The sequence below is a fragment of the Narcine bancroftii genome, chromosome 6 (genome assembly GCF_036971445.1).
Source record: "Narcine bancroftii isolate sNarBan1 chromosome 6, sNarBan1.hap1, whole genome shotgun sequence".
NCBI lineage: Eukaryota > Metazoa > Chordata > Chondrichthyes > Torpediniformes > Narcinidae > Narcine > Narcine bancroftii.
Genome location: NC_091474.1, coordinates 9,401,001 through 9,424,645, shown reverse-complemented (window position 1 = coordinate 9,424,645; position 23,645 = coordinate 9,401,001). Strand labels below are relative to the sequence as shown.

At 38.1% G+C, this 23,645-nt stretch overlaps 1 protein-coding gene across 1 annotated transcript in view; it reads right to left on the bottom strand.

Annotated features, from left to right (window-relative positions):
• Positions 1–13,190: 13,190 nt before the first annotated feature.
• The window catches only part of slc2a4rg (SLC2A4 regulator), a 48,399-nt gene continuing 37,944 nt past the window's right edge, over positions 13,191–23,645 (bottom strand). Inside the window, exons 6-8 of the mRNA XM_069883861.1 lie at positions 23,052–23,156; positions 18,141–18,256; positions 13,191–15,549 (exon numbers count right to left, since the gene is read on the bottom strand). Coding sequence (XP_069739962.1) covers positions 15,438–15,549; positions 18,141–18,256; positions 23,052–23,156 — 333 coding nt within the window. The 3' untranslated portion in view covers positions 13,191–15,437. The remainder of the gene's footprint in view (positions 15,550–18,140; positions 18,257–23,051; positions 23,157–23,645) is intronic.

Sequence of the window (23,645 nt, the reverse complement as noted above, 5' to 3'; positions counted from 1 at the left end):
CAATTGGCAACACAACGTGAGTGGGTGGAAGAAGGATGCACAGATAAGTTTCAAGATCTTTAATCTGAGTGTTATGGCAGAAAGTTGCCAACTGACTTCAAAATCTTTCCAGACTACATGTCATCTCTTTTCAACATTGCACAATCTACTAGGATTAGCAAAAGAATTTCAAGGTTTACTACCCTGCTCATTACTTGTGTAGAATGGGAGGAGGGGCAGTATGTACCCGTGAACCACTGGCTTGCTATTTGTCTTTCTCCCAAGGAGGTGCATAGCATCAATAAATGATGATTTAAAAGGTCACAACTGGTCACTGCATTCTGGCACAGCTTTTTAAAAATAAGCATCAAAAGCTGTTAAATCTAGATTTTACGAACTGTACGGTTTGATGATGAGAAGTGCTTGCATTAAATATTAAAGCACAAATATGTAAGAAATAGAAGGAGGACTCAACAACTTGAACTTGCTCTTTCATTCATGGCTGATCTCCAATCTCCTTCAATTTTCTGTGTAATTCCCACATCCCATCATTTCTTCAGAATTTAATGGAACTTGATCTTAAAAATAGACAGTGACCGAGTACCTGCAACTCCCACCCTGGTTAGTCTTGATGTAGATATTCCAGTCTTTTTTTTAATGTCTTACACATTCAGTTATTGATTCTGCTACTTAGGTCATTCCCCAGATTTAAAGTTCAGATTTATTGTCAGAGCACATGCAACCCTGAGATTCTTTTTCTTGCCGACGAGATAGAATTACCACTTACTGGTAGTTCATCAAAAAAATAGATGCTCCTTTACTTACGATGGTTCCACTGATCATTTGTCAATGTCCGAGTTTCTCGAGAGAAACACAGAAGACATTTTACACCTTCTGAGCTGAACTCTGGGTTCACTATTGTAATAGACAGCTTCAAGATTCCACTATAATGTGATTTATATGGATTTAATTGTTGAAAATATTAAGTGACACCAGTTACCTGTTGGTTCATGTCTCTCAAATTCTCATCAGCTGTTTTATTTCAAGTTCGAACATTATCAAATGAAAAGGAAGATGACGATGAGGGGAACTGTCGTCTCATGAGTGAAAAGGCCATTTCAATTTGTTTTTGCTATATCAGACATGTGTATCTCAACAGGGAGCTCAAACAAGTGGTTTATCACTACTTGGGGACCCCAAAGCAGATAAACGGAAAATTGAGAGGCACTGGCTTTGTATCACCGTTCATAAACTGTTGGTGGTGTTGGCTTTATTGTCCATTCGATTTACAGAATGTGTACTTATGGAAGAGCTCCCTTTTACAGTTCACCTTCTCGATCTGGGTAGTTGTCTGCAATCAACGAGGTTGCAAGAATCAAGTGGGAACAAAAGCTGTTTTAGCTATGTATGTTAATGGTGTTATCAACCAATAGCAGTGGTACAGTACTGTACCATATGTATTTTTCCACTTACGATGGGTTTGTCAGAATGGAACCCCAACGTAAGTAGAGGAGTACCTGTACTCAAGATACAATATATGTAAACAAATAAAGAAATGTAATCTGTGCAATAGAGGGAAAAAAGTACAAAAGTAAAAGTCCTTAAATGGGAGTCTAATGGTGGGGGGTAGCAGCTGTTCCTGAACCTGGTGGTGTGAGTCTTGTGGCACCGACAGGGCATGTTCCGGGTGATGTGGGTCCTTGATGATTGCTACTGGTTTCATTTGCTTTTCCAAACCTTTTCGTTCATTCTCGTTAGTTAAACCACCCTTGCCCTTCACAGATCTTCCTTATTCTTTAAGATTTAAAACTTGATTTAATTCTAAGTTTTCCAAATGTTGATGAAAGGTCGACAATGTGAAAAGCTGTCTCTCATTTCCACAAAGGTGCTTGATATGAATGAGTATTTCTGGCTGATAATGTTTGGAGATTACGCAAAGGTGGGCAAATGAAAGGTGCAACAGTAAACATGCTGGAAATTCTGAACAGAGAAGAAAAGTGCATCTTTCAATGAAGAAGAGTACTTTGGTATTCAGGAATTGGGTTATAAAACAGATTTCATAGATGTTGATTCATGATAGCTTGGTATGTGGTTAGTGTGAATTAAGAATTACAGGGTAGTTAAATGTCCAGAAGAGAACTAAAATTTAATGAGCTGTGCACCTGATCTCAGCAGAGCTTTTAGTAATCCACAAATGTTTGGTAGTAGAGTTTGGTTTAAAAGCATTTGTTATTTCCCCCTCTGACCAGGAGTAGGAATCAAATAATCAAATATATTCAGGTGTTTTGTACATCTCGACTTGGTCCCCAAGAGGTCATCACTTCAAAAAAACCTAACATTCTAGCCTTCTATGCCCAAGGACACAAATTATCTCAAGAAGACAGATAAGCAAAACAAAAGTCAGAACTATATCTATTGGAAATCAGAGGTAAAAGAACCCAAAATGGTGAAAAAGGCAAGCGTAAACATTTTAGTTTAAAGTCAATCATCTGAACTGAAAAATTTTTAAAAACTAGTTAGTTCAAATTGTAGAGGGTAAGGCTTGGGATGCTTAGGACAAATGGAATTTTCCCAAGGAGGGGCCAGGATTGCCATGGGGGATAAACGGAAGTAGTAAACTTGGTTGATGTATTAATAAGTGGTAAAATGAAGGAGGGACTGTGAAGACAGTTGGCTTGTAGGAAATGCTAAACTTGACATGTCAGAGGAAAACTGAGCCCATAATCACTGATTGATGACTACAGCAGAACTGGGAAGTTATGACAAATAGAGAGAGCATGTTAATCGGTGCTGAATTCACTCTGGAATCTGGAAGACTACAACTATCCTGATGGAATATGACATTTTGTTTTTCAAGCTTGCTTTGGGTTTTGTTACAATAGTAACAAAGATAAGCGTATACAGAGCCGTTGTCATACCCACACTCCTGTTCGGCTCCGAATCATGGGTCCTCTACCGGCACCACCTACGGCTCCTAGAACGCTTCCACCAGCGTTGTCTCCGCTCCATCCTCAACATCCATTGGAGCGCTTACACCCCTAACGTCGAAGTACTCGAGATGGCAGAGGTCGACAGCATCGAGTCCACGCTGCTGAAGATCCAGCTGCGCTGGATGGGTCACGTCTCCAGAATGGAGGACCATCGCCTTCCCAAGATCGTATTATATGGCGAGCTCTCCACTGGCCACCGTGACAGAGGTGCACCAAAGAAAAGGTACAAGGACTGCCTAAAGAAATCTCTTGGTGCCTGCCACATTGACCACCGCCAGTGGGCTGATAACGCCTCAAACCGTGCATCTTGGCGCCTCACAGTTTGGCGGGCAGCAACCTCCTTTGAAGAAGACCGCAGAGCCCACCTCACTGACAAAAGGCAAAGGAGGAAAAACCCAACCCCAACCAACCAATTTTCCCTTGCAACCGCTGCAATCGTGTCTGCCTGTCCCGCATCGGACTTGTCAGCCACAAACGAGCCTGCAGCTGACGTGGACTTTTTACCCCCTCCATAAATCTTTGTCCGCGAAGCCAAGCCAAAGAAGAAGAAAGGAAGCCACAGATCGATCACAGCAGGAGTTCACTGTGAATTCCTTCCCTATTGAAAACAGCCCCAGTTCACTTGACAAACTGCTTCTCCTCTTTCAGGACATGCTTCAGGGATCAATAGTGAATTAAACAGATACAGGAAACTTGGCCATTCATCAGTAATATTGGGTCAATTTTTCATCCCCCCACCACCCTTAGCTCGGCCCAACTTGCTTTGCATTTACCACTACTCTGCATTTTACAGTTTTTGTTCCTTTATGCTCTAACTTCACTCATTAACATCAATCTCTCCACAGCAATTTTGACCTCACCCTGTGAGACGTATTCCCCCAGATTCTAACACTCACCAATACCCAAGGGCTAATTTCCAGTTGCCAATTAACTCACCTGCCTGGATATCTTTTGAAGGAGAGAGGAAATTCTGCAAATCCACACAATACCAGAGGTCAGGATTGAACCTGGAAACAGCAGCTTCACCACAATGCCAACCCCAATTTTATTAAAATAATATATTCCACTCAAGGAGCAAAACTATTGAAAAGTTTTAACAATCTTGACACTTAAAACATCAAATGTAAAAACAACAATTATCAAGATGTGAACAGTCTGTTGATTTGCGTCGTGTTCACTGTTTGCTTCTTGCCTCAAAATGTTTAGGATGTCCTCTGTTCACCAAGGTGCCATATAAATATCACTTGCTTTTATATCATTCACAATAAGTTAGGAAATTGGTAGGTAATGACAATCCCGAGGACCAAGTTTCGGAAAGATGTGATGTCGATAGCGCTCCAGAATTTGTCCAGGTTCATCGACTTGTTCAGACATAGGGGCACTATGCAAGCCTCTCACCCATGTCACAGCTCAACCCATACTGCTGTTATACCTTGAGTTTATCTACTGAAAGAGGAAACATGTACTCGTGTACCTAGTATCTGAAACTTTGTATCATAATTAAATGGGCTTTGACATGTCAGACCCTGAGCATGAAAGACAAAAAAATGTTCAATTCCTCATCTTTTTGGAGAATGTTAAATTCTAAACAGAATCCAGATAGAATTTTTGTTAAGCAACCAGACCCAATTCTATAAAAACACTTCATTATTCTTGAATATCTTCCAAAATGTTGAACGTTAATCAAAATATTATTAAATAAGGATTTTGGTTCTGTTTCATCTTCTGTCTTTCAATGTTGATCGTCTCCTATTCTACACTGTGACTTTTTATTAGAATTTCTCACTGAAAGAGAAATTTTGCTTCTGATTTTTTTTAAATGGGAAAACTTTGTTCCATTAGTTTGCTCCTTTTACTTTAGAGACACGGTCATCATATTCTCAAGCAATAGTGCATAATTATCCAGAATTGTTTAAGTCAAACACATCAACCAACCCAGTGGAATTAAAAATGGGCATGCTCAATGATTCAGCAACATCGGACAAAACCAGAAAAATTACCATCTGTTAGAGTTCAGATGAAACTGAAGTTCAAGACATTTTCAGTCACCAAATGCAACCCCTCTATAATATCAACTTTTCAACTGTTTTTGAGACTTAAAAAAACTGTAGCCTAGACTGACCCTTCACAACCTCTGACTTGGTATAATTTGTTACGTTGGACTTTTAGGAAAATGTTTAATCGTAACTACTGAGAGAAATCAGTCCTGTAAATAATGTAATTCACATTTAAAAATGTATCAATTACTTTTATACACCAGTATATCATAAGCACATGTATAATATTGATTACCAAAATTAAGTTTTCAAAAATAATTTTTGTGATGTCGGGGGGTGGGGGGGAAGCAAATGTAAAGGAGGATATTCTCTGCCATTACATCGCTTCACTTACCTTGAAGAAAGCTCCGAGGGCGGATTCAGCAGGCAAACTCTGATCCACCCCCACTGTGAAGGCAATGCCACTAAAAGCACCTGGGGGGGGGGGGGGGGGGTCAGTTAATGACATCACCGGCCCACGACCCAGGAGCACAACTTTTAAAATCATATAGCTAATGTATCTATTGATATTGTGGAGGAGATCTGCCCAAGTCCTAAGACTGCTTGAACAGATCTCCTGCTCTTTACCTACTCTTTGGTCACCATTTTGGGTATAGGCTGCTTTCCCTTCTTGGCGCATGTTTTTTTTTAAATTTTTATGTTTCACACTATAAGCCATAGACCAAGATACATACAGACATTTTTCTCTTGAATATATAGTGTCATTTTCTCCCCCTTTTTCCCCCTCCATTCCCTCCCTCCCTCACTCCCTTCCCCATTTATTTAAAGTTCAATCTATAAGATACATTAAACCCATTAAACAACGTTGTCACTTAATAAAAATAAACAAGAAATTTTACTGAGTCAGTTCTTTCCGTTGTCTTCTCCTTCTGTCATTTTAGGTGGTGGAAGTCCACGGTAGGATTTCTCTATTGTGTTTCATGTATGGCTCCCATATTTGTTCGAATATTGTGATGTTATTTCTTAAATTATGTTATTTTTTCTAGTGGAATACATTTATTCATTTCTATATACCATTATTGTATTCTCACGTTGTCTTCTAATTTCCAGGTTGACATAATACATTTTTTTGCTACAGCTAGGGCTATCATAACAAATCATTTTTGTGCTCCATCCAAATCGAGTCCAAATTCTTTGTTTCTTATATTACTGAGGAGGAAGATCTCTGGGTTTTTTTTAGTATATTGCTTTTTGTGATTTTATTTAATATCTGGTTTAGATCTTCCCAAAATTTTTTCACTTTCTCACATGTCCAAATTGCATGATTTGTTGTTCCCATTTCCTTTTTACAGCGAAAACATCTGTCTGATACTGTTGGGTCCCATTTATTTAACTTTTGAGGTGTGATGTATAGCCTGTGTATCCAGTTATATTGCATCATGCGTAACCTCGTGTTTATTGTATTTCTCATAGTTCCGGAGCATAGCTTATCCCATGTTTCATTCTTTATCTTTATGTTTAGATCTTGTTCCCATTTTTGTTTAGGTTTACCATTTGTTTCCTCGTTCTCCTTTTCTTGCAGTTTGATGTACATGTTTGTTACAAATTTTTGGATTATAATTGTCTGTAATCACATATTCAAAATTGCTTCCTTCTGGTAACCTCAGACTGTTTCCCAATTTGTCCTTCAAGTAGGTTTTCAGTTGGTGGTATGCAAACATTGTATCGTGAGTTATATTATATTTATCCTTCATTTGTTCAAAGGATAATCATTTATTTCCCAAAAAACAATTTTCTATTCTTTTGATCCCTTTTCTCTCCCATTCTCTAAAGGAAAGGTTATCTATTGTAAAAGGGATTAGCTGATTTTGCGTCAATATTAGTTTTGGTAGTTGGTAATTTGTTTTATTCCTTTCTACATGAATCTTCTTCTAAATGTTGAGCAGATGATGCAATACCGGTGAATTCCTACGTTGTAACAATTTTTCATCCCATTTATATAGTATATGTTCAGGTATCTTCTCCCCTATTTTATCTAGTTTTAATCTGGTCCAATCTGGTTTTTCCCTTGTTTGATAAAAATCCGATAGGTATCTTAATTGTGCGGCTCTATAATAATTTTTAAAGTTTGGTAGTTGTAAGCCTCCTTGTTTGTTCTTTCTTTGGCTTGGCTTCGCGGACGAAGATTTATGGAGGGGGTAAAAAGTCCACGTCAGCTGCAGGCTCGTTTGTGGCTGACAAGTCCGATGTGGGACAGGCAGACACGGTTGCAGGGGGAAATTGGTTGGTTGGGGTTGGGTGTTGGGTTTTCCCTCCTTTGCCTTTTGTCAGTGAGGTGGGCTCTGCGCTCTTCTTCAAAGGAGGTTGCTGCCCGCCAAACTGTGAGGCGCCAAGATGCACGGTTTGAGGCGATATCAGCCCACTGGCGGTGGTCAATGTGGCAGGCACCAAGAGATTTCTTTAGGCAGTCCTTGTACCTTTTCTTTGGTGCACCTCTGTCACGGTGGCCAGTGGAGAGCTCCAAAGGCGCTATTTGCCTTGGCGAGTCTGTTGTCTATCTCATTGTCGATCCTTGCATCTGATGAAATGGTGCAGCCGAGATAGGTAAACTGGTTGACCATTTTGAGTTTTGTGTGCCCGATGGAGATGTGGGGGGGCTGGTAGTCATGGTGGGGAGCTGGCTGATGGAGGACCTCAGTTTTCTTCAGGCTGACTTCCAGGCCAAACATTTTGGCAGTTTCCGCAAAGCAGGACGTCAAGCGCTGAAGAGCTGGCTCTGAATGGGCAACTAAAGCGGCATCGTCTGAAAAGAGTAGTTCACGGACAAGTTGTACCATTCTGTTAATTTATCTAGTGCTATCCTTGGTTTCCCCCCCTTTCCATAAAAATTTCCTTGTTACTTTCTTTAACTCCTTGAAGAATTTCTCTGTTAGGCGTATTGGTAATGATTGAAATAGGTATTGTATCCTTGGGAAAATGTTCATTTTAATACAGTTTATCCTTCCTATCAGTGTTAGTGGTAAGTCTTTCCAATGCTCTAAGTCGTCTTGTAATTTTTTCATTAATGGATGGTAATTGAGTTTATATAGATTGCCAAGGTTTTTATTTAGTTGTCTACCTAGGTATCGCATTGCTTGCGTTTGCCATCTAAATGACGATTGTTTCTTAAACTTTGAGAAATCCGCATTATTCATTGGCATTGCTTCACTTTTATTTGCGTTGATCTTGTACCCCGACACTTCTCCATATTCCCTCAATTTCCTATGTAATTCTTTTATTGATATTTCTGGTTCTGTTAAGTATATTATAACGTCATCTGCAAATAGACTGATTTTATATTCCTTCTCTTTTATTTTATTTTCTGTTCTTATCAGTTCTGCTAATGGTTCTATAGCTAACGCGAACAGTGAGGGAGATAGTGGACATCCCTGCCTTGTTGATCTGCTTAAGTTAAATTGTTTTGATATATATCCATTTACTGTCACTTTCGCCAATGGCCCCTTATATAATGCTTTAATCCAATTAATATATTTCTTTGGTAAGCTGAATTTTTGTAATACTTTGAATAAATAATTCCATTCTACTCTGTCAAAGGCCTTCCCTGCATCTAAAGCAACCACTACTGTTGGAGTTTTATTTCCTTCTACTGCATGAATTAAGTTAATAAATTTACAGATATTGTTTGTTGTTCGTCTTTTTTTAATAAATCCAGTTTGGTCTAGATTTACTATTTTTGGTACATAGTCAGCTAATCTATTTGCTAGTAGTTTAGCTATTATCTTATAATCTGTGTTAAGTAAAGATATTGGTCTATATGATGCTGGTGCAAGTGGATCTTTCCCTGTCTTTGGTATTACTGTAATTATTGCTGTTTTGCATGAATCTGGTATCCTTTGTGTTTTATCAATCTGGTTGATTACTTCCAGAAGGGGAGGAATTAATAAGTCTTTAAATGTTTTATAGAATTCTATTGGGAATCCATTCTCTCCTGGTATTTTATTGTTCAGTAGTTTTTTTTATTATCTCCTGTAATTCTTCTATTTCAAATGGTTTTATTAATTTATTTTGCTCCTCTGTTTGTAATTTCGGTAGTTCAATTTTAGTTAGAAATTCATCTATTTTGTCTTCTTTCCCTTAGTTTTCAGTTTGATATAGTTGCTCGTAGAATTCCCTGAAATTTTCATTGATCTCCGTTGGATTATATGTAATTTGCTTGTCCTTTTTCCTTAATGCCAATACTGTTCTTTTAGTTTGTTCTGTCTTAAGCTGCCATGCCAGAATTTTGTGCGTTTTTTCTCCTAGCTCATATTTGTTTTGTCTTCATTATGTTCTTCTCCACCTTATATGTTTGTAGTGTTTTATTTTTTATCTGCCAATTCTCTTCTTTTAGTTGTATCTTCCTTTATTGCTAATTCTTTTTCTATATTTGTTATTTCCCTTTCCAACTGTTCTGTTTCCCGATTGTAGTCCTTCATCTTAGTTACATAACTTATTATTTGCCCTCTGATGAATGCTTTCATTGCGTCCCATAGTATAAACTTATCTTTCACTGATTCTGTATTTATTTCAAAGTACATTTTAATTTGTCGTTCAATGAATTCTCTAAAGTCCTGTCTTTTAAGTAGCATGGAGTTTAATCTCCATCTATACATTCTTGGTGGGATGTCCTCTAGCTCTATTGCCAATAACAGGGGTGAGTGCTCCAATAACAGTCTAGCTTTATATTCCGTTTTCCTATCTCTCCCTTGAATGTGGGCTGATAACAGGAATAGGTCTATCCTTGAGTATGTTTTATGTCTGCCCGAATTCCTTTTCCTTTGGGTGTTGTTTCCTCCATATATCCAAAAGTTGCATTTCTTGCATCGATTTAATTATAAATTTGGTTACTTTTTTCTTTCCAGTTTTATCCATGTTTGAGTCCAAATTAAGGTTAAAATCCCCTCCTATTAGTATGTTCCCTTGCACGTCTGCTATCTTCAAAAAGATTATCTTGCATAAATTTTTGATCTTCTTTATTAGGTGAATATACATTGAGTAAATTCCAAAATTCTGAATATATCTGACATTTTATCATTACATATCTCCCTGCTGGATCTATTATTTCCTCTTCTATTTTGATTGGTACATTTTTATTGATTAACATAGCTACTCCTCTGGCTTTTGAATTATATGATGCTGCTGTTACATGTCCTTTCCAATCTCTCTTTAATTTCTTGTGTTCCACTTCAGTTAGATGTGTTTCTTGTATGAATGCTTTCTCAATTTTTTCAGTAAATTTAGCAGTTTCTTCCTTTTGATTTGGTTATGTATTCCATTAATATTTAAAGTCATATAGTTCAACATAGCCATTTCATACTTTGTTTATCTTTCCTTTCCGTTTCCTCATCACCACCTTCCCTTCTTATCCATTTCTGCTTTCTTCTTTTGAACACATTATAAGACAACATTTCTAAAACATAAAATTTTTCCACTATTCTGATATCTAAAATTCCTTTAACCCAAATAGTCCCTCCCCTTTCTGAGTTGTCCCTTGTCGGACAACCACATCTCCCCTCTCCATTTGGATTTGCGAATTCACTCGCAAGCGTCAACTGATTTCGCAGTGACTGTAATTCTTCCCCACCCAGCCCCCCCAGAAAAGATTTTAATCTTCATATATAACAAAGATCACTCTCTTAATTCCCTCCTTACTTCCTTTCTTCCCATTCTTTCCCTTCTTAGTTCTTACTTATACTCTATTTTTTATATATATATATATATATATACACAAATACATATATATACCTACATACACATAGTTTGTTGTCATTTTTGTTGTTGTTACATCTTTTCGTGCTTCTTCCGGATCCGAGAATAGTCTGTTTTGCTGCCCCGGAATAACTATTTTAAGTACTGCTGAGTATTTTAACATAAATTTATAACCTTTTTTCCATAGGGTCGTTTTTGCTGCATTAAACTCCTTCCTCTTCTTCAGGAGTTCAAAACTTTTATCTGGATAGAAAAAAATTTTTTGACCCTTGTATTCCAGTGGTTTTTTGTCTTCTCTTATTTTCTTCATTGCCTTCTCCAATATATTTTCTCTTGTTGTATATCTTAGGAATTTTACTAGAATGGATCTTGGTTTTTGTTGTGGTTTAGGCGCAAATGTTCTGTGTGCCCTTTCTATTTCCATTTCTTCCTGTAATTCTGGTCTTCCTAGGACCCTGGGGATCCATTCTTTTATAAATTCTTTCATATTTTTGCCTTCTATTATAATTTTCCATTATATCTATCTTCTGAGCTAACAGCTCTTGTGTCTCTAACTTTTTTTAATCAGATTCTTCTAATTTCTTTTAAAAGTCATCTACTTCCATTTCTATGGCTGTTTCTCGTTCTTCCACCTTGTCTACTCTTTTTCCTATATCTGACATGATCATCTCTAATCTATTCACTTTTTCTTCTGTACTTTTTATTCTTTATATTTCACTGAATTCTTGTGACTGCCATTCTTTTACTGTTTCCATATATTCTTTAAAAAAATATATATCCATGTACTTGCCCTTCTCTTCATCTTCCATTTCTCTGTGTTCTTCCTCTTCTTCTTCTGGGTCCACTCCAGGATCTGTGTCCTTTACCTCTGTCTCTTCTGGTTTTCTTGTTGGGTTGTTTGTTTTATTTTGTTGGGTATTTTTGGTCTTATTTTTATTAGAAGTGTCTTGATGTTGGTCTTCTTCCTCTGGGTTGGTCATCTGTTGTTTCTTTGATTTCTTATTTTTATTCTCTTCTTGCTGTTGTGTTGTACTTGTCTGTTTCAGCTGTGGAGATCGACTCCTCAGCTGGTCCCCCCTCCCGTCGGTGTTACTTTTGTCTCGCGGTTGCGCACTTTTGTTTGGCTCCGTGAGCCATTTTTGTAGTCCTGAGTTCAGGGCTTTGACTGACCTCAGGGAGCGGGCTTCTCTCTTCTTTTCTTCCCGTTGTTTTTGGTTTTTCTTTCTTCGCTGCCATTTTCTCCACACTTTTACTTTCACTTTGTTTTGGTTTTTATGTTTGTGCCTTTGCTTTTTTTTACTTTTCTGGAGAGGGCTGGAGTCCCCCTACCGGCCACTACTCCATCACGTGACTCCTCCCCCTTGGCTTTGGCGTCACTGCGACGTGCGGTGCTACTGCGCCACTCGCCCTGCCTCCCTCAGCTCTGGAAGACTGCTCCCGATGCTAGATCAGCCTTAGGCCTTCTCCATAAAAAGGAGAATTCACCTTTTTTTTTGTTGAGCCGCCTTTAATGTGCTTTGCATCATAAAAAGGAACATTTTTCAGTTTGCAAAACTTTCCTTTTAAACAACCATTTTCTTCATGGTTGAGTGGGATATACTCCACTGAGGCTAATGTTAGCTCATGAATTTTTCCTTTACCTGATCTTGGTAGATGCAAGCCCATGTTTAAAAAGGAATAGAATCCAACAAGAAGTAAAAGAAATATGTACTTTTATCACTATAGATGTCCATCATTAAGAGGTAAATTATACTTGTAGAATGTAAAGAACCAAATACTGTGTGAAAATTTGAATGATTAAAGAATTATTTTGAATATTAAGAACTTGTGCTTGGATCTTGTAATAATATGGAGATCAAATGTCCTCAATTTAATCTGAGATCAGTACCATGTTTCTGGCAGACCTCAGTATTTGAGGTTTGTGGTTGCATTTATATTTTTTACTAATTACAAATGCCAGATCAACAGTAAACATTCCCGCTTAACAATACCTCATTTATACAGTAGCCTGGCTTTGATACAACTTGTCCTGATCAAAGAAAAGTACTGTGCTGACAAATGCACCAAGGGCTCCACCTTCAGCTGCAATAAGTTAAGTGAATAGCACATGCAGGCAAGTTGATAAACTATTTTAAGATGACATAACTAGAGCCCTCTTTCTACAGAGCATTAAGACAACATGATGCAATTTACAATGTTTCTTTATAAGATCAAGAGTCAGATCAGGAATAAATTCAGTCACAGATCTCTTTGCATTGCCTTAAAGAAAGTAATTGAAAAGTAATAATTAGGTTCCTTGTAAAAAAAAATGACAGCAGAATCTGTCCATTGTTACAGTATGGACTCTTCCTTGTGCACTTTTCTTTTGCACAACCAAAAAGTGGTAATTCTGCCTCACCCACAAAAAAAATTTCAGGGTTGTGTGATGTCATGTACGGACTTTGCTGGTGACAAACACATTACTATTCAGACAAAAAAGGATTGGATTATCTTTATTTCTTGTATTTTTTAAAAAAATATGAAACCCAGAATTACATTGGCACATAAACCTCAGCAGTAGGCATTTGCTGTTCATGTAGAACACGGTACAGCATTACAGGTGTATGTACAGAAATAAGGAGGTCCTTCCCATTCTGGTTAACTTAGTCATTTTGTTCCTTTGTAAAACCACGAGAATTTTACATCTCCATTGAAACACAGTATGGAAAACAAATGCTGCACCTCTCTGACATTAATAAAAAAGCACATACATATTTTTCATCCATAACTTTTTCATACAAAAAGTGCATTTTCCCCCTAAAGGATTTTGATTTCTTCACCTGTTCACTGATTACATTTTGAAACCAAAGCCAGTACAACTGTTGGTAATACACATTCTGTCTTCAAAGCAGAAAAAGTTTACTCTTGGAATGTTTACTGCCAAAATTATGAAATACCAATACATTTGGCAATAAAACAAGCTTGGTTGTGGGTTGCATTTCCTTTGCAGAAAGACATGTGGAAAAATAACCATTGACTATTTTTCCAACAGGCAAAGAACAAACTGATTTAATGAAAGCTGCAAAAATAAGCAGTTTACATTCATTTGCTTATGTCACCAGTTGTGGTCAAAGACCAGTTTCGAGCAGTTCCTGCAATATCTATTTTACAGGTAAGTAATTTCTTTAAAAAATCTAGTAAATAATTAAAAATATTAGAGTCTCTGCTTTTCCATTTTACAGTTATAAACATTAAAATCCTGAGAATACAGCTCAAAAACTGTTTGTGGAGAGACTTACTTTGGTATGTTATCTCTAAAATACTACATATGAACATTGTTCAAACCTTGAGCTATGCTGAGTTTTTCCTTTCTAACCATAGAAACAAATGGTTCACAAGGGCTGGAAATTATAAAAGGCCAGTTTGCCAGCACAATTGAAACAACTTAATTTGAGAATTTTAATGATTTAAAATAACTGAAAAGACAAAGTAATCATCTTTGTTAAGCAATCAATTTTGTTTGGCAATATTGGTCATCAAACTGCCCATTCAATGTTTAGAAACTTCATTAAGTGACTCACTGGCCAGTGACTAACTGGATGGAAAGCAATCTTAAACCCTGTATATAATCAATCTGAAAGTTTTAAGCTGTTGGCTTCACTTGCTGTTAAATATTTGCCTAAAGATGAGATGCAACTGCTGTTAAATTGAACTGGATTTAGCTTAATATCCTGGTTCTAAAAAGGTGCAGCATTCTCTGTTGGTCACATTCATCAAAAGGTAACCAATCAAGAAATAGAAGAAAACTGCAGTGGTCAACAGAAATATTTGCAGAATAGCTTAAAGAAAAAAATTGTAATGGCAACCAGCACTGAAAGACAGACTAAACACTGAAAAGATGGTCATCATACATTCATGAAAATGGATCATAAATACAAAACCACTTTCATCAGATTCTTCTCTTTTCTCAAAAAAATTACTAAGGCTATGCTACAAGTCTTATATTACAGTGAAGAGACATTATTTACACCTCACTTCTCTCACAACTCTCATGTTGCACCTTTGGCAACCTCTGTGTTTCTCGACTGATTGGTTGTGCAGTACAGCGTAAGTGCACATGCTGAAGTTTCCAGCCAGGTCTGACCTTACTCTAAACTTCCAAGTTACTAACCAAATTTTATAGCAAAAGTTGTTTTTATAAAACAACAACAGTAATGTGTTTCCACAGTAACAATTAAAATTTTGTTTTTTTTCCTCTTTGTATACCGTCAAAAATCAAAACTATAAAATTTACACTTTAATGCAGTAAAAGCAAAGCTCTACACAATTTTTTTTAAAATCTGCTCGTGCTTCCTGAAACAATACAAGTCTCATGAGAAACCATGGTGCTGCAGTGGAACGAAGAGCCAAATGTTCTTCTAAATTGAAGTTTTCCGAAACAAGGGGTTAAAATGAACAGATCAGAGTGCAGTTTATCAAATTGGCAAAATTTTGTAAAAAGAAATTCTAGCAAAATTGTCAGGTGGTTGAAATGCCTCTCAAAACACAGCAAGTTCAAAGAAAAAGTTTTAAAATACAATTTTGATTGTATTCACACACAATTACAAGTGTTTCACCCAAACAGAATCATGCTTCAAGCATGCCCTGCTTTTAACATGTTTTGCCCTTTTATTATAATTGATTGTTCAGGAAACAGTGTGCAGTCAGGTCTTAGAGTGTACAAAATACAAAAAGTGTCATTTATTCAGTCAACAAACCGCTGGCAGGCCTTCTTCCAGCGGCAGGCAGTGCACCACATATCCCGGTTTTCCATTCCATAAACTTTTCGGCATTTCTTTCCTTCACCTCTGGGTTTCCTTAAAGGAAATGCAGGCAACTTTGAAAACAGTAGCTACTGACTACCAGATGTCAGCCAAATGATTTCAACAAAATGACACAATGGAGGCCATTTAGCCCATTGTGTCCATCCTCTCTGAACAAAACCTCCCAGTCTTTGTCCAAGTCCTTATCCATGTTTTTTTTTAAACAATATATATTTTTTTGCCTCTGTCACCTACTCAGGCAGGGAGCTTTGTTTCTCCTTCACCTGACGAAGTGAAATAACGTTTCCAACTTGTCTCTAATCCTTTTACCAGTCGGGTTGAAGGTAAGCAGGGTGCTTGACATGTAAAAATAAACTTCAATTGGCTCAGAAACAATGGCAACTTCCCCCAGTAATAACTGGGTAGTTTCAAAGGAAAATGGGAGTAAGTGGAGGATATTCAGATACCAAGGCATGTACATTCAATTAATGTGCATGTGATGCTGTGGTCACGAAGATGTATGAATAGTCCTCACTCTAGATAGCTAGTGGGTGTACAAGTACCATATATACTTGTGTAATCGTTGATACAGTGAAATAGTCAACACCCCCCCTATTTTTGACCCTGACCGCCTGCTCATCCGATCTCCCGAGATCTTGACTGCTAACCCTGGCCCTGGCCACCCACCCATCTGAGGTCCCAATGCGGACAGCTGCCTGCCAATCTGACCTTTCACCATCCCAACCGCAGATCTCTCCCAGCTACTTGCCCATCTAACTCCCAGCGCATTGGCTGCCAATCTATCCTATCTCCTGACCACAGATCCTCACCCTAGCAGCCCGCCCATCCGAGTTCCTGAGCCTTGTACAACGCAGGCACTTACCAAAGTCAAAAGTTTGACCTGTGTAATAGTCGAACCCCTTTTATTTTTTTTGGCATGAAAGTTTCAAAAAAAAAATTCAACGATTACATATGCAGTATTAACTTTTCCAAGAACCAGTTTCATAAGGCTGTATTTTGAAAAATTCTCTCATTCACCTACTGTATAAAACATTAGAGACAACTGGAGCCGAAAATTTCCACTTTTATCACACCCACCTTTACAAGATAAATAGAAAAGCGGCACGGTTGGTGTAGCAGTTAGCGCAACTTTATTATAGCGCTCGCGATTGGGACCGGACCGGGGTTCGAGTCCCACGCTGTCTGTAAGGAGTTTGTATGTTCTCTCCGTGTCTGCATGGGTTTTCTCCGGGGGCTCCGCTTTCCTCCCACCGTTCAAAACGTATCAGGGGTGTAGGTTAATGGGGTATAAATTGGGCGACACGGATTCATGAGCCGAAATGGCCTGTTACCGTGCTGTATGTCTAAATTTAAAAAAAATTTAAAATTAAAACCCAAGATGAACTTTATTCTTATGGTAATATTTGTTTCAAATTAGTGCTTAACAGGCAAGAGTAATTAGAAATTCAAGCTCTATTGGAAAATGTTCAAGGTCACAGTGTAGGATGGTGTAAAACACGTGATTACAGAAGCAATGCTTTTTAATTGTAAGTAATATGTTGGGAATTCATTAATTACAAAACAAAACTTCTCACTGACCATCTTCACAATGGAAGACAAATCATTCTCTCATCGATTTCCCCAGGAAATTAATAATGTGTCCTTTCCTGATAAAGCAGCCTAACCTTGCTATGGAATAGTTGTCCCAAAAAATGCACTTTGTTTCATTATCTTGGCAAAAGGACTGTAAAGTTCCAAAACTGCTTGACACTTTATCATAAAACTGGTTCCTGTCAAAGGGAAGGGGTGGGGAGGAGTAAACCAGCCAATTATAATCCCCACAGTAGAAGGGCTTTCATACATCTCTACCTCATTAAACTGTTCATTTTTCTTTTATAGTAGACAATGTATCTACTGCAAAATAGCTTCAGTATTTCTCCCCCTCTATAGGTTTTTAAAAAAATATTCAAGAAACTAACAGAATTGCTTTTAAACAGAGATGGTTGTACAATGCACAAAAGTGTTGGGGAAACTTAGCAGGTCACGTAGCATTTACAAGAAGCCACGGGATAACCAACATTATGGGCCTGAGTCCTTCATCAAGGTATGAGCAAAGAGCAAGCATCTTGCCGAAGGGCTCACGTCCAAAACTTTGGTTACTTTTTACTTCCTAAAGATGCTGTGTTATCCATTGAGTTTTTCCAGTACTTTTCTGTCTTGCACAAAAGGAATGGTTTCCAAAATTACAGAGGTTTAGGCTTTAATGGATTTTCTGGCAACTGAAACTAATTCAGGGCTATGAAGAGAATGGCGTAGTTTTGGAGTTGGATTAACTGCGCATTCTTCAATAATCTGTCAGGTGCAACTGGTTGAATGACCACCATTTATAAATTCCCAAGTATCTGCCTTCTCTGTGGAATTAAAACATGATCAACTGTGTATACCAATTAGTAATAATTCAAATCATCTATATTGATTTTCTTTTATGCATGCAACCAAACTTTAATGTCATGAAACTTGGAAAATTTATTTAGTATTAGCAGGGCCAAGTGCTTATGTGAAAATAACACGCAACTTATAAATTAATAATTTCCATCAAATTTATTACACCAGATTAAATTATGTTATAGAAAGTAAAATAGTACCTTGTTCCTGGCCCTGGTTTGGGAGATGACATGAGTGAAGTCTGTACCTTCAAGGATGGGTGAGAAATCTGGCGTTTCTCAACAATACTTACTGGACGAATTTGTGTTAAAGGACCCTAAAGATAATCATAGATTCACATGAAGTTCCTAGTTTTCCATGACGTAACAGCAAAATGTACATAGCAAACACTGCCAAAGAAAAATCAAATTTAATAGGAAAGGGAAATATTTGAAATAAAGTCTGTCTCTTCTCTGGCCAAACGACAAGTACATCCCCAAATTTTCCCTACTTATTTGAGAAAAGTACAAATTTTATTTTGTTGGCTGAGCAGATTAATTTTGTGGCTTGAACTCACGGGGAATCTAACCCAGGAATGTATCTTATTCTGGTTAACATTCCTTTTACACTGGATTTGTATTTCAGGTTTTTTTTTTAAATATCTGCGGTTACTCAAAGGGTCAACAAACCTTTGGCTTTTGATTTGTTTTACTTGATAGAAGTTAATGCTACATTAAATTCTTCCAATCCTGATGTGTATACTGCAGAATTGGACAAATGGAGCTTCAAACCCATTCTAGGTGGGATAGTACATGGCGTCGTGTACTATCCCACCAAGACCACCTGTAAATTGGAAGAACACCCGATTTTCCGTCTGGACACTCTCCAGCCAGATGGCATTAACATTGACTTTTCCAGTTGCTACTAACCTGCTCTCCTTACCTGTCTTCTTTCCCTCAGCTCTCCACCCCCTTCCCCCTCTATTTACCTAGCCATCCCTCCTCCCCTTGCTTACTCCTGTACCCTCCCTCCCTTCTCCACCTATTACCTCTTGCCTTTGCAAACACACCTCCCCCTTATCATTTTATTTGGATGCCTGCTGACATTTTTTCATGCCTTGATGAAGGGCTCAAGCTTGAAAAGTCGGTGATGTGTTTTTATCTTTGCTATATAAAGGACACTGTTTGATCTGCTGAGTTTCTCCAGCTTTGTGTTTTTATAATGATTTCAAAGGTGGAAGCGAGAGGGGTCAGGTATTTTAGGCTCTTGTCTCATGAGCTGAAGTATCCTAATTTCACACATTTTTATTTATATATTGAAAAAAAAATCAGTATCAAATAACTATGCCTAGGCCCATGTCAGCAAGTGCATTTTAAGAGGCGGTAAGGGTTTAAAGCCAAGTTTATTATCATCCAATTGCACAAGTACAACCTGATGAAATAGCGTTCTCTGGTCCTCGATGCAAAACATGTAGACACAGAACCAGACAACACACAAGACAAATAAATATTGTTTTATGAATATGAGAGATCGGATGGTTAGTGTGAGAAGTTCCTTTGGTTGTTCAGCATTCTCACTGCTGTGGAAAAAAGCTGTTCCTCAGCTTGATGGTGAGGGTGCTGATACTCCTGGATCTCTTCCCTGACAGGAGTAGCTGAAAGATGTGTGCAGAATGGAAGGGGACCTCAATGAGTTTGCATGCCCTCTTCAGACAACAATCCAGGTGAATCACATTGATGGGTCTAAGCCTAACCATAACACTAACCTGAACGTAAACCCTAACCCCAGATTTGATACTAGGTCTATGGGTTTGTCCTCAGTGTGAAGTCTGAAGCCCGCTCCACCACCGACAGCCTGCCAGCGATCATAGGTAATTAGTAAGAGTTTACTTAAGGTGGTATGTGAGTAGAAATAAATAGTTTGAAATCCACTTCTATAGATCAACATTGCAGATTTTCCTACGGTTTTTTATACATTGTGCGCATTTTTTCCCCAAGCTCCTTTATACATTGTATGCATATAAATCTACTGCAAGATCTATAGAAGTGGAAGGAAGCCCTTTGTCCCATTTCCACTGGGCTATCCTTAACTGGGACACAACTCATTGCCGGGGATCGTATTCTACCTTCGACTGGAAACAAGTGACTGCTGTCCCTTTCCCACTAGTTTTATTAGCATACTGGCGTCAGCTGGCCCTGGGGATATGAGTAGGGGTCGGGGTGGTTAATCCCCGGTGTGAAATGATATAATTGGATGCTGACGTGCTGACAGTTTTCTTTTTCCACTGGACCCTGTTCCAGTTCATTCTTGGGACAAGGTGCCAGTGGAAAAGGGGCTATTGATTCCTATTTTCATTGTCATCTGCCCAAAAACCTGTAATATAAGTGAGTGTCATGGATCTGTGTTAATGTTGAGATATGTTTTATATAAAAATGTCTTAGTAAATTAAGTTATAGAGTTAAAATATTGTATATGTATTCTTAGTAAGTTAGTTGAGGGCTGGTACAGTGTCACACACAGGTCACAGCACATGTGTAGAAACACTATTGCAATAAGAGAAAGTGTTCAATTGGAGTTGTGAGAGACCAGTAACACTGAGATCAGTAACACTGATCATTGCGTGAGATCAGTATTACTGATCTAAAAGAAAAGTGAGGATTGTGAGAGAGGAGAAAAACTGACATTGCAATATGAACATGAAGAAAATAAAATTGATACATAAGTAAATGAATGAAGCCAGTGCAAACAACATGAGACATGGATATTAGAAGGCAGGAAGCTGACACTGAGTAAGATAAGAATCTCCTACAGCAGCAAGTTCACTGAATGAAGGAGAGAAGGACAGACAATTGAGAATAGAAGTAGAGTTAGTCTGAACGAGATAAGGGTCGCCAAGCCCCAGATAGAATTAGCAAGGCTTGCATAAATAATTAGAAGACCTTAGACAGTATTAGCAAGTTATACATATCTAATTAGTAAGCCATACAACAGATTTTTCAAGTAGGCATATTTAACTAGTAAACCCTAGACAAGATTAACGAACCCTGCAGATGAAGGGACTGTAGCCCTGAGAGTCGGGAAGATGTGAATGGGGACAAGGGCTAGGATGTGAATAAGGACAATGGGAATAATGGCATAAGAAGACACCGACAGGATACCCCCGGTCCTCCAAGTATACTGAAACTGCACGTAGGCAGGAAGGATTGCCTCTGCCAAACCCATCCAGGGGCAGAAGAATGTAAGGGGGAGGGTATTCTGATACTGAAATTTACTGTATAAAAGTTGGGTGAGCCCCAGTGTATGTGTGTATTCCCAGGGTAAGGGGAAGCACCCAACTTTGCATTGTTGTTGTAATAAATGTTCTTTGTTCTCAATATTTGTCTCGAGCAATTTCTTTAAAGGTACTTCTATTTCTAACAGAGTGGATCCATGTGGGGAAAAACAGCCACAAAAATGAAGTGTTCTTAACTGAAACTCAAGTACAAGGTGTGGTTCTTAAAGCAATTTTCATGTGCAATCAGCATTATGCTGGCAGCTGTTTCAAACCTCCAGAATCATTTGAAATGCCTGTGTTGACTTTCCAGAACTAAACCATGTCAAGGCACTTGAACAGCGATAACGTCGAAGGTTGTTATGGGTCTTGGAGTGGTTTTGAAGAAAGGCAGGTTTTGCAGAAATGAAACGAAAACTGTGGTGATGTCACATCACATGATGTCAGAGATAGTGACTTCCGACTGCTCTTTTAAGAAGAGAGGCAGCCTCTTGTGCCCAGAAGATGGTCACTCCTGTTTAAGAAATAACTCATCATGAAGATCACAGTTCCACACCCTAACTTGAGAAGAATATCTCTCTGAAAGACAATTCATCAAAAGACGTGTGATTTGCTTTATAATAACTTCTGAACCACAATTTAAGAAGGTCCTGAAGTTCAACAGGAAGTTTGAAACAGGACTTTAAAAAGAACTTTTCAGACTCAAGTTTAAACTGAAATAGTTTTGGACTTTAACACACACACACACACACACACACATTAAAATTTGCGCATAGTTGGATTAATTTACCATTTTCTGGTGAATTTTACATTACTGCTCCTTTGTTAGTACTAATAAGGTTTGTAACAGTGAGAGGGACAGGATAAAGAGTTGATAATCAACTTGAGAAATTAAGGCTTTGAATCTTTGAAATTCTCTAACCTGTGATGGGGATATTCAAACTTATTTCAGGGTAATAGGGGTAGAATCAGAGTTTATGAGGATTGGGCAGAAAAATGGGAGGTTGTGTGCAAGGGCTCGGGTGGAGGCATTTTTTGAGGTATGTTTGGGATAGTGGAGAAGTAAAGTGAAAACAAGGTGTAGTTGGGGAGAGCAGGCAAATCAAGCTCAATGAGCCTACAACAACTATTTTCCATCTGGGCATACATCGAGTGCCATGAAGGCACTTACCAGATGGATTCAGCCCCTTTCAATCTGCTTTCAGCTATTGGATTTTTGAAAATGTGCACATGTGCGGTTAAACATGAAACCCAATTCAATTAAAACAAGCAGGCTTATTGTATTAGTTGAATAAAGAACCACTTCATACACGTGGACTAGTTGCCCAATCCTCAAACCAGAAAGTAGGCGGGATCAGTTCACATTTTCTGGAATTTAACCTCTGATCCAATCTCAACACACTACTCAATTTCCTGTAGAAAGTTATCAGCAAGTCTCTTGAAACACGCAGAGGTGCGCTTAAAATAGGATCTTGTGTAAATTGTCAATGTTAATTTCATAATAACATAAACAGTAGGAATTGGGCCATATGTTTCCTCATACCTGCTCTGCCATTGAATAAGATCAAAGCTGATCTGATCTTGGATCTGCTTCACTCCCAATGAACTCTGACTGTCAGACCAATGAAGGTGATTTATCTTTTTTTTCCAACATTGCTTTGTACAGGGTTGATTCAATACAGTCATGTGGCCTTTCAAAATCAGTCTGCGAAATTAATTACACTTTTGCACCATGATAAGAAATACTCTAAAGGCGATGGCACTGGAATGCAAGTGTCATGTTATACAATTACCCTACATGGTAAACTGGGCAGATCTTGAGCATTTACAAAGTGAACTAGTTAGACTGTGCACCACTCACCTGCGAACCTTTAAAAATTATAGGTGGAGATTGCAGTGATATGCTGAACCCAGAACCATTTGGCACAAACTTTGATGATACAGGGATGCTCATAGGTGCTGTAGCCTATAAAACATGGTTGCAGGGATATAAAAGCAACAAAAATTAGATGGCATGAAATAGTCAACTGAAGGTATTGGAACATTTTCTCACTAAATGTCATCTTTACATTCCTGATCTGTTTCATCAAACCAAAGTCTACACATCATCCTTACCAATGAATTAAGTTAACCACATTCCCCTCTTTTCCTACCCTCCCTCCCCAACTTCAATTGTACAGTCTTTCTGAAACAAAATGCTTTCCGTTTTGTCTATCTTGGAAACATCAAGGGGGAATGTATTTAATGTGCAGAAATAGTAACACTGAGTGTAGAAGGGAAGTAGGGGATTAAGAAAAGAGACAGATTAATCGAAATAAAAACTGAAGGTCAACATGTTAGTCACTAAATACCTATCCATCCAGAGTTAATCTGTTAAAGCCATACTGGATTCCTGTCCTTGTAGACAAAATAACCAAGAGACTGGAGAGAGTATAATGAGTCATTTATAGCTATA